The sequence below is a fragment of the Leucoraja erinacea genome, chromosome 7 (genome assembly GCF_028641065.1).
Source record: "Leucoraja erinacea ecotype New England chromosome 7, Leri_hhj_1, whole genome shotgun sequence".
Lineage (NCBI taxonomy): Eukaryota > Metazoa > Chordata > Chondrichthyes > Rajiformes > Rajidae > Leucoraja > Leucoraja erinaceus.
The window spans coordinates 50,570,987-50,583,303 of record NC_073383.1 but is presented as its reverse complement, the minus strand read 5'-3'; the positions used below and the strand labels follow the sequence as shown (position 1 = coordinate 50,583,303).

Genomic DNA, 12,317 nt, shown 5'->3' with positions numbered 1-12,317 from the left:
TTGGTTCTGTCACATTTGGAGTATTGTAGTTCTGATCATTGCACTGTGGAATGGATGTTATTACAGTCAAGAGAGTTTGTCATGTGCCCCAGATAGGATAATGAAATTCTTGCTTGCTGCAGATAGAAAAGGTGCAGAAAAGATTGACGGGTATGGATTGGAGGGCTTGAGTTATAAAAAGAGATTGGATGAACAGGGACTATTTTCCCCAGAACAAACGATAGACTTGGGGATGACTTTATAGTTTATAAAATTATGAAATGTGTACATAATCAGGGTCTATTTCCAAGGTAAGGGGAGTCCAAACCTAAGGGTCATAGGTTTACAGTGAGAGGAAAATATTTAAAGTGGATCTGAGGGGCATGTTTTCCCACACAAATGATGGTGGGTATATAGAATGAGCTGCTAGAAGATATGTTGTGAGAGATCAGATTTGGGTTAATTAATTGTCATATACACCAGGGTGCAATGCAATTTCTTGTTCACAGAGTAACAGAGGTCAGTGTTGTGTTCACCCCCTTGTTTCCTTAGGTCAGTAACAAACTCTTTCTTCTTATTGACATTTTGAGCTATGTTTCTGTGCAGACACAAGGTTCTCGATCTGTTTCCTGTGCTGCTTCTCATTATTATTGTAATGGCAGCTACAATTATGGTGTTTAAAAAAACATTTTGGGCAGGTACATGGATAAGAAAGGTTTAGAAGAATTTGGGCAAAATGCAATTGAATGAGACTTGCTTAGATGGGGATCTTGGTCAGTGCGGACAAGTTGAAAGGACCTGTTGGTGCAAAATGAATCTATTGAAATGCATTTTCCACTATGCTTAGATGCAGTGCCTATCTTGGTCAGTGCGGTTTATGTTGGACGGCTGAATAGGACAATGATTTGACCATGTGCATGGGATTGGAGGTAATAGGTCTTAAGCAATCTACTTCAGCAATGTATTTTCCACCATTGTATCTTCTGCAACAGTGCCTACAAATTTTTACCATCTCATTATTTAGTTGCCTCAGGTTTATGTGGGACCTGACAAATGAATCATCAAATTAGCATTTACCTCCTTGATCAAAACAAAAGTTGGCATCCATATCTATTTACAGTTCTCCTGAATTTTTCTACCAATATCATGTCAATCTACTAACAGAAACGTAATTAGGATATCATAAAGATTTAATAAGGGTTGATATAAATATTATTTCTTAAATATTTTATTTTTAATGCATAGCTACAAACACTATTAACTTCAATATACTTCATAGGATTACAGCACAGAGACAGGCCATTTGGCACAACAATTCATGCTGGTGGTCATGCTCGATGAGCATTCTACCATCCTTCCTCATCTAAATCTATCAACATAATTTTATTCATTCTCCCAGTTTCTTATTATATGTGTTTGTACTGTTTGTTTCAACCATATCTCAAAACAGGAAAAATTACATTCTGACCTTTGAGTAAGGTTTCTTCCAAATTCTCTAACTGAATTTTTTGGTGAATATCTTTAGTCCACATTTGCCTCTGGATTTAGTTATTCAAATGTGGTTAGAATAGACTAATGGACCTTTTTTTATGCGAGGATTGACAAATTTGAAATCATTCAAATTGTAGAGGGACATTTACCTCCTTCTCATCAAAACAAAAGTTGACATCCTCATCTACTATTGACATGTTCTCCTGAGTTTTTAATAGTAATGCTTTGAGTCAACAGTCATGGTATTTTATCATGACCTCAACAGACAATAACATTTGTAGCAACACAACAGTAATTAGGATAAATCAAATAATCAGTTCTATCTATAAAAGTCTGATATAAATATTATTGTGCTTAAAGAGAATGCCGCCATTTTATTTTCGCTCAGATAGCTACAAAAAATGACAGAGATATTAATGTTTTTACAAAATTCCCCATTCTCTCTGCGGCCCCCGCTGGGGGCAGGGGGGGGGGGACTATAAAGCCAAGACGTGGTGTGCCACACAGTCTCTTCGAGATGGAGGAAGGGAGAGGGTCACAACAATTCATGCTGGTGCCATTGGTGGTTCTAAATGCTCGATGAGCATTCTACCATCCTTCCTCATCTAAATCTATCAACATAATTTTATTCATTCTCCCAGTTTCTTATTATATGTGTTTGTACTGTTTGTTTCAACCGTATCTCAAAGCAGGGAAAATTACATTCTCACCTTTGAGTAAGGTTTCTTCCAAATTCTCTAACTGAATTTTTTGGTGAATATCTTGATGCCCTCCACATTTGTAAAAAAAAATGTATGCTGCATTTAGTTAGTTAATGAATGTGGTTAGAATGCCTTAGACTATTGATGGCAATGCATCTTTTGTTATGTTGCGAGGATTGAGCTACATTTGAAAAAATCGTCTACAGCTTGCAAAAAAAATGTCTATTGGTAGAGGCAAAAAAAATGTCTACAGGATACGTTGAAAGGCACAAATGGGCATGGTTGGGGGCAAATGGTGGCTTGGGAGCTTTGGCTTGATGTTGAAAGTCAATAATTACTGCAAATGGTGGCTTGGTTGCTAAGTTGAAAGGCACTCTTCTCAGGTGGTGGGCTTGAAGTGAAAGACAACGTGCAAATGGTGGGCCTAATGACTTACTGCAAATGGTGGATTCTTGCTTTGGCTGTGAAAGGCACTCTTATTGCAAATCTTGGGAGCTAAATGAAAGGCATGTATGCAAATGCTTGGGAGCTTTGACAAGTTGAAAGGCACTACTGTATTAATATGTGCAAATGGGCTTGAAGTGGAAAGGCAGTTGAAAGGCACTACTTACTGCAAATGGTGGCTTGGGGTGTGGCTTGAAGTGGAAAGGCACTACGTACTGCAAATGGTGGCTTGGGTGGCTTGCAGTTGAAAGGCACTACATACTTGAAGTGAAAGGCAGTCAACAGTACTCATGGTATTTTATTGTCATATGACCTCGACAGAACAATAGAATTCATATTTGTAGCAACACAACAGAAAGAAAATATAGTACTCAAATAAACAAAATTAAAGTTGAAAGGCACTACTTAGTAAATGGTGGCTATCTATAAGTGAAAGGCTACTTAAAATGTGGCTGGTTCTTGAAGTTGAAAGGCACTACTTACTGCAAATGTTGGCTTGGTTGCTGTGGCTTTAAGTTGAAAAACACTACTTACAGCAAATGGTGGCTTGGGTGCACCTAAGTTGAAAGGAACTATTTACGCTAATGGTTTGAAGTTGGGCACCTTACGCAAAGGTGGTTTGGTTGCTTTGGCAAACTTCCACTACTTACCGCAAAAGAGTGGCTTGGGAGCTTTGACTTGAAGTTGAGAGGCACCTCTTCCTAATGGTCGATTAAAAACTGACAGAGGCTAGATGCAATGACTTAAAGTTAAAAAATTACTTACTGCAAATGGTCTCTTGGGTACATTGCTGTCCCCACTACTGCAAATGGGGCATGAAGTTGAAATGCACTACTTACTGGGTGGCTTGGGTGCTTTGGCTAAGTAAAAGCCACTGTAAATGACCTGTTTGCACAGTATATGATTGATTTTAGATAAAACGCTACACTTACGTCTGTGATTTTTGGCTATCTTACTCAGTCCCCCCTCGCTGAGCAGGTGGAGAATTCTTCCCATCAATGAAAAATAAAAGAGGAGTCACCTTTCTCTAAGCTGTGAATGCCACACTTTTCCAGAACCCATGTCTCCTCAAATGTAAGTGCCTTGAATTGGTGGTTGTAAAATGAAACTTGCACTTGATGTGTTGAATTGGTGGCCCTATGCTGAAATAGAATTCAAGGATTAGCTTGAGTCAATACCAGCCCACCAGCCGTGAGTGTCTGATTTGTTGACTAGACGCTTGCAATAAAATTTGTCGCATTGCATACTAGCCCTCTAAAGTCCCTTCAGCCCAAACACCCATACTAGCGTTCCAGAAAGCCCCCCCCCGCAAAAAAAATATTAGAATTGGTGGAGAGGTGGAATATTGCGTTGGATGACCAGCCCTCCTGTGTGATGCTGGGACCCAACGTACATACATAAAAACAAACAATAATAGTGCAACAAAAAAAACAAAGCTAATGTCCTAGTCTATGTAATTCACAGCTTATTTGCAGGTTGTAATGTGCAATAGCCTGATGGCTGTAAGGAAGAAACTGTTCCTGAACCTGGAAGTTACAATTTTCAGGCTCCTATAGCTTCTTCCTGATGCAGGAGTGAAATAAGTGTGCAGCAAGGGTGGTTTGGGTCTCTGAAGATGCTGGCTGCCTTTTTGAGGCAGCGAATCCTGTAAATCCCTTCGATGGTGGGGAGGTCAGTATCTGTGCTAAACTGCGCAATGTTCACCACTTATTGCAGTCTTCTTCGTTCATGGGCATTCAAGTTACCAAACCAGGCCATGATGCAACCAGTCAGTATGCTCTCTACTGTACACTTGTAGAGCTGCTCTCTATAATCTTCAAATTGACTTTTGTCTATGCTCTAATGTATATTATTACAAACAAAATCATTAAGTGGCAGCAACAATGATCTGTCTGACCTGTTTTAGTGTGTTTGACCATTTTAAATCAACTTTAATCTTACATGTTCCAACATTGTGACCAGATTCTTCTAATATTCAAGTTATTGCAGATATGTGTTGTTTTTTTCCTATCCCCTTCTCTAATCGATCAGATGGTACCGTGCCAATTATAGCAAAGCAGAGAGATTGGAATGGGGTGAAGGGATGGGCTGTGATTTTGTAATGAATAGCTGCAAATTCTGGATTGACCAACAACAGAAAGGGTGAGTACTTTGTTTTGCACGTAGCAGAATCCCTTGTACATACAATAGGAAGAGTAGTATTATTACAGTAGTTTCATTAATAGTATTATATTACAACTTGGATAAATTACTACTGTTTAATCTGCAACCTTCTCTTGCCCAGTTTAAACAATACAAGATTTAAACTTGAGGCTTTCAGCAAGTTAAATGCTTACAAGCTGTAAGAATGATGATTTCCAATCTCACATATTTAATTTTTGATCCTTATACATTGTTTATTATATTTTAGCTTGTCTAATTTTTGTTTAATAATAAAACATTTTGTGTTTACATTAACATTTGCCATGTAATGTTACAGTATTTTCAACTATCCAGGTTTTCTCCTTATTAGATCTTTTGAAAATGTTTAAACCAGAGAGAGGATGATGTAGTTCAAGAACCTAAAATCATTTTTAGCAAGATTTATTTCTATTCTTGAAATAATTTAAAAATTGACACCCATTTATATAAAGTGTATATAATTGACCAACATGCCATTGTTAATATTTTACTATCCAGGAATAAGAATATAACTCCATATTGTAACACTCTGAGAACATCGCCGTTAAGGTTGATGTGCCGTCAAGACCAGAAGGCAGTGGCAGTATGTAACTTAGAAAAGTACCCAGATCCTGTGCCAAAAGAATATCAGGTATTATGAATCAATTCTCATCTTGCACCATTTCAGCATCCTTTAAAGGTTATTAGCACGCTGTTGCTGTTCAGATTACTCATCCTGCTTTTGTATCTGAAATTCACTCCATAGTTGTTCTGATCATGAGTTTGTATTTTTATTTTTGTATGTGTAGGTGGTAAATTCTAAATCACTATAATTTCTGATTTATTTTTCAATCTTGAAATATTTGCAGGGTATATTTAAGTTATGGTAGGGTTCTTTAATGTAAAGATTAATAGACTCTCAAAGCTGCTTCCATAAATCACAGCTGAACTAGTTTGGTTGACATTTCTTTCACGACCAATCATGTAATTAGAAAAGTATCCTCTTTTCTCAATGTCTGTTAATTAGAATACATGGGAATGTAAAGTAGTACTAAACATGGGTTTCATAGTTGCCCTTCAGATCCCTATTAAATCTTTCCTCTCTCACCTTAAAACACCTTGACTGTAGTACAGAAGCAGGAGCCAGAACCAGCCATGTTGTTATCCAGGTAGTTTGGAGACTGCATGAGTATGTTTGCCATTCGTATCCAGTGGCTATTTAATCAGATCCAAGCAAGTGGTCGTTAGCAACATGAGAAAACATGGGAATCCTACATTGTACAAGGGAAAATGTTTTTAGATATTGGAGAAAAGTTATCCAAACACTCAGACGTTGCTGTAGGAGTCCCGCATGGTGTGGTGTTCTTCCGCAAGATTTGCAACTACTTCATCAGAATCTATCAACAACCACTCACATGGTAGCATGCTTAACTTCTTACATAAGAAAGCTATGCGTAGAAGTCACACCCATAAGGCTCTAGAGTATGGAAACTGGCCTTTCATCACAACTCACCCAATCTGATCTAGTCCCCTAACCAAGCTTGTCCCACCTAGACCGCATTCCTCCAAACTTTCCTTTCCTGGTACCTGTTCAAGTGCCTTTTAAATGTCATAATTATACCAGTCTCTACCACTTCCTTTGGCAGTGCATTCCATATGCACACCACCTTCCATGTGAAAATGTTACCCCTCGGGTTCCTATTAAATCTTTCCCCTCTTACCTTAACCCTGCGCCCTCCTACCCTGGGGAAAAACTGTGCCTTTATATTTTATCTATGCCCCTCATGATTTTATATACCTCCGAATCCTAGGCACCAGATAATAAAAATCCCAGCTTATCCAGCCTCCTTATAGTTCAAACCCTCAAGACCGAATGACATACTGCTGTCTTTTTTACACCTTTTCCAGTTTAATGACGTCCTTTCCATTCCAAAGACTAGCACAGTACTGTGCATGTTAAGGACGCATTGATATTTCAATGCAGTACTGAGAGAGCGCTTCGTTTTTGAGCAGCAAATCTATGGTTGAGACATTAAACTGATGTTTGCTCTCAAGGCACTCTTTCAAAGCAGAACATAACATTTTATTCCTGGAGATCTGAACAGTACCCCTTCATCTAACATTCAACGTACAATTTAATTTGTTTTCCACCATGTACAGATTAACTACTTATTATTTAAATAAGTAATGTTACAATATTTCTAGAAGGCACTTTTGCACAATTTGTCTGCATTTGTCTACTTCATTCCAAAATTGTCTCACTTCAAATATACTTAACTGAAAAGTACCTTGTAATGTCACTAAATCATTAAACTTTATGTTAAATTAAATCTGTTTTTACTTGATATGGTCAGTTGGCTATTCACTGAAAATTCCACAGATTACTTCCATTTTCAGTTCCCCATATAATGAAGCTGTCCGGACCTTCAGTTAATAAATAACAAATATCCCTGCGAAACAAGTGTAATTTAAGAAGAATGAACCTAATAATTCTCTTAAACATCCTGGTGTGAGGAAGAGACATCTTTATTGACCAGAAACCTATTTGCACCAGCTACCTATTTACATTGTCAAGAACAACCAGCATCTGATTTATTCAACTAACAAGTGAGCCTGTCAGCACTGTGATAAAATATTTGTTTTGCTTACACGCCCAAGCAGCTCAGCTCTATCCAGGAGAAATCTGTCCTCTTCAATCCTGGTTTTTTTATATATTCGTTCTCGGGTTAGTTGCATTGCAATAGTCACAACAGAATATTGACCTTTATTGTAATTTTCATCCATCAATACTTTTTTTGATAAACAAACCTTTTTTCTCTCCTCCAAGAACAATGTGACATACTATTATACATCTCAACTTTTGGACTCAACAATTTAGCAATGTAGGATCATAATCACTGTTACATTTCTTCAGGCATTGGTCCTAGTAACAAATCTGCAGCTGTTATTTGCACCGTCTGACTTATCTTGTCAATTACACAATTCCTTTAGATAGCAAGATCATCTCATTTATTATTCTGCCATGTCCACTACTTACTTCTTGTTCTTTGCTATCTTTTCTTTAGAATTCTACCTGTCTGTAGAATATTATAGTTCTGACAGAAACAATAAATCTGCATCCCTTCACTGATGCTATCTGGTTCACCTGCAACTACCTTTTTTTCATCTTTCCTGTTTCTGGCTGTCAAAGAGTCTAACCTGAAATATTTGTTGTGTTTCTCTTTCTGCAGATGCTGCCTAATCTGCTGAGTATTTCAAGCATTTTCTGTTCTTATTTCAGCTTTTCGGACCTGCAGTTTTATTTATTTTTTTGTCTAGTATTTCACCTTTTATGTAACCTATATTGCTTTACACATATACACTCTTTTGTTTCATCATGAAAGCAAATAGTGATGTTTTCCCCTAAAGATATGTATTTACTTTTTGTAGTATTTTGACTATCTTGATGGTGTCCCAGAAGAAGAGTTGCAGTACTATGGTGGATCAGTGGAGATAGCTGATTACTGCCCTTTTAGCCAAGATTTCAGCTGGTACATAAGTGGAGAATTCCAACGTGGCTCTGATTGTAGGATTTCTCAAAATCAGCCAGGTTAGTTATTAGAATGTATCCATCATCGATCCATCGAAGCAGTGTTTTTTCAGATTATAAAATGCCTGATGTATGCAAGGATGGGTTGTGGTACTGCAAAGTCTTTTTATTAATAGTGCACAAATGGTAAAAAAGATTTAGATAAAATAAACAACATCATGCATCTGTACATTAGGAACACTACTTTGGCCCTGAACACTTGGTACTTTTTATAGTCAGTTTACTGCATTTAGTAGGATAGATTCAAATTTGCTTCTTGTTCAATAATGTAACAATTGTGTTTTGGCTTTTCATTAAAGTTTATTTTGTTATTAATCTATCTGATACTGACCAAAAATGGCTTTCTACAATTGTATAGAGCAGAAGGATATTGAGAATGCACCTTAAGGATGTGTACAGTTTGGTATTGCCTGAAAAGGGATATATTTGCCAGAATAAAGGATATGCTGTCTAGGACGACTTCTTATTGAGCCCACATCACAAGATTAGAAATTGTTCAGCCAGAGCTGAACACACTTCTCCGCATCTGCATACAATGGCGTCTTGTGCTTCTTGTGCGTAGTGGTGGAAAGATTGGTGGAAACAGGGCCGCGAAGTGAACACTCTTTCCTTGACCCCTGTTTAGAACTGAGATAAGAGAAATGTGCATATATTTGGAATTCTTTGGCGGCTGAGTTGCTGAATTCATTCAAAGCAAAGATCAATTGATTTCTGAATACCAAGGGAATCAAATTCTAGAACTAATGGACCGAGGTCATGATAACAAACTAATTTATTCTGCCTCTATACCTCCTCCTCCCTAAAATAGTAGCATCTTTAAAATTCATATATTTGAGTAGGCACTCAGCAGCCTTATTTCACTTTCATCCCACCCATATGTTTTTATTTTCCTTGGGGTTGTGTAAGCTTCTTAAAATTTGTATTAACATTTGAAGTGCCACATCAAAAGAAGTTGGAAGTTGGTTTTATTTCTGTGTACCTTTTTGTTTGGTCGAGTGTCTCCTGGTGCATCTAATAGTTAATCGGCCAGCAAGTAAGTGGCTGTTATACAACATGCTTTTCTGCATTTCGAATTGTATGAAGTCATTTTATAAATGAATTAAGTGGCAGATATAAATAAGAAATGTAAAGCAATGCTGGAGGAAATGTTCTGCAGGTCGGGTTGCAGCTTTTAAGAACAAAATCAGTCGACACTTCTGAACGATCATTATGAAATAGTTAGCTTGTTCTCTTTCTGTCGGCACTGTCTAACCTGTTGTGTTTTTCTAACTTTTGCTTTTTTAGTTTAGGATTTCCAGCATTTTCAATATTTTGTTTTCACTATAAATAATAATCTGAATGCATTTCAGAGCCTTCTCGTAACTATGGAGCAGAAGAATATGGAGCCGAGTCTGTCTGCCTAAGTCAGAAATCTCATTTTGTTATGCAACAGTGCAACAAGATTCCAAGCTTTCCAGACTGGGGTAGTGGGTGCTATCGGGTGAGTTGGGGTATCCACATGTCAGTCAGTCTTAATAGATAATCCTAGAGTACATTATTGTAATATGATTTCAATGAAAATATCCAACCTATGTTTTGTAATATTTTCCTTCAATAATGAAACAGCCTTCAAAAGAAAATAAAAGTGCAGTGGTTATTAAATTAATAAACATAATGCCAGAGTAATATAAACTGAAGATACTAGGAAAAATCTAATAATTTATCACAAACTTGTTGAGTAAAATGGCTCTCATTTTGATGAAAATCAAAAAATCTGTGGACGCTGAGAATCTGAAATAAATACAGAATACTAGAAAAACTCAGTCTGTCGCACAACGTCAGTATAAAGTTGCATAGTCTGGCCTATTAGAATGTCACCATTAAAGCAGACCATAAAAATGCTAGAAAGAGGATGGCAGGCAAAATGGCCTGTCCTGATGCAACAGACAGAAAGAGCGTGTCAACCTGAAGTTGAAGAATTCGATATTCAGTCCTGAAAGCTACAACATGCCTGATGAAGGCTCATGGGCTTACTTGTAAAGACTGCTGGGATAATGGTCGGGTTTGAGATGGGCCTCATTGTAACAGTGCATAAGACCACAGATAAATGTCAGAGAGGGAATGTGTTGTGGAATTGAAGTGATAGGCAGTCGGAAGCCCAGGGTAACTCCTGTGGACTGAGTGCAGGTGGTCCACTAAGAGATTACCCAATCTATGGTTTCTCCAATGTAGAGGAGGCCACATTGTGTATAATATGCAGTATAATAGATTATAAGAAGTGCAATTAAAATATTATCTTACCTGTAAGGGCTGCTTAGGAAATGACTGTTGGGAAGAGATTAGGGGAAAATACAGGTTTTGCGTCTCCCGTGGTTGCATGAGAAAATGCCTTAGGCAGAAGAGCAGACCATCGCATCAGGAAGGGAACAATCCCTGTTGAATGTTACACAGAAAAGCTGGAGAAACTCAGCGGGTGCAGCAGCATCTATGGAGCGAAGGAAATAGGCAACGTTTCGGGCCGAAACCCTTCTTCAGAATGCTGTATTGAAATGAGAATTATGTGTCTGGTGGCAGAATCTTATTAGTGCTGGCAGCAATAATGCTTTATTTAATGTTAAACAATTTTTAAATTAAGAAGCTGCAGATGTTGAAAACATATATCGAAGTTGCAAATATTAAGTATTTTGCCACTTGGAAAGTAATTGTGACTGAAGTATGAGAAATCTAGGAACAGGCAGATATTTAAAAGGATAAGGAACTGTTAAATTATTCAGTGATTACGAGAGCTTCACAAGATTTGACGTTGAACATTTTCTGAGCCATTCATCAAGTTGGCGATTATTGACCTTTGTGTTTTTGTCTTTAGTGATTAAATAAAACCTTGCAATTGCCATAGATTTTCGACACTGCAAATCTGCATCAAAAATGTTCAAATTAAGAAAAGAATTATGAATTTCTAAGAAAATACCCACACGGGCAGGAAGGTCCAAACAATATGACTTTTAAATATCTACATTTTGTTTGTATTTGACCTTGACTTAATCATCAGTAACATTTTGTATAGAAATTATGTAATGTTTGTGGCTAAATGCCAGTATGCTTTGGAAAGGAGAAGCAAATTTTGGAAACTTAACGGGTTTGCAACTAAACATGAAATTCTAAGTAAAATACTTTCCATTTGTCCTTCAGATTTCCTGTTCAACCAATGGACTGATTGTTTGGGTTTCAGATAAGCCTTATTTATGCAGCCAAATAGGGCAGGTGCTATCTATTAATGTAAATATGAATGACTGGCTATACACTGGAAGCTTGGTATGTCCATCTTGTTTAGATTTCTGCAGTTCGTGTCCTCCTGAACGTGATCCACCATTAAATAATATCACAAAGACTATTTTTATAGGTAATGTATATATTTTCTTGCAGTATTGTTTAATCAAAATTAAGATGCTTTATTAAAAGTTATGCTTTAGAATAAAAATAATAAACTATTCAGACTTATGCTCACTGGTCTCCCTTATTATTAGAGTATCTTTGTTCATAGATATTTGTGATATTTTTAAGAAAGTGAGGCACTAAAACCAGCACAATTTTAAATGAAAGTAATTATATTGAATTGAAAAATTGTTTTTTTTTCTCTAGGCTCCAATAAAAATTATTATCCTGGAGCTTTAGTTTAAGCAATCTATTTTCAATCTGAGGTATATTGGTATCTTCCTGATATTTGTTTTTTTCCACCTAGTGTGATCTCAGCATTGTTGGGATGTCTTATTGCTCAATTTTCTAAACATGCTCAGCATAGCCAGAATATGTGAACATTTGTATATAACTTGTGTTAGGTGCAGCAGGGATCTTGTTTGCAGTGCTGAACCAGTTTTGTGCTGAAACAATTTTGCATTACAAGAATTGCACTTGCAGTTTTGCAGTTAAAAGTGATCCGCAAGTAATTCATAAAGCTTAAATTAATTTATGTTCAG

The 12,317-nt window shown here is 37.0% G+C and overlaps 1 protein-coding gene across 1 annotated transcript in view; it reads left to right on the top strand.

Annotated features, from left to right (window-relative positions):
* The window catches only part of lmln (leishmanolysin-like (metallopeptidase M8 family)), a 52,962-nt gene that overhangs the window by 37,876 nt on the left and 2,769 nt on the right, over positions 1-12,317 (top strand). Inside the window, exons 12-16 of the mRNA XM_055638561.1 lie at positions 4,647-4,757; positions 5,295-5,427; positions 8,205-8,364; positions 9,714-9,844; positions 11,533-11,743. Of these exons, the coding sequence (XP_055494536.1) occupies positions 4,647-4,757; positions 5,295-5,427; positions 8,205-8,364; positions 9,714-9,844; positions 11,533-11,743 (746 nt within the window). The remainder of the gene's footprint in view (positions 1-4,646; positions 4,758-5,294; positions 5,428-8,204; positions 8,365-9,713; positions 9,845-11,532; positions 11,744-12,317) is intronic.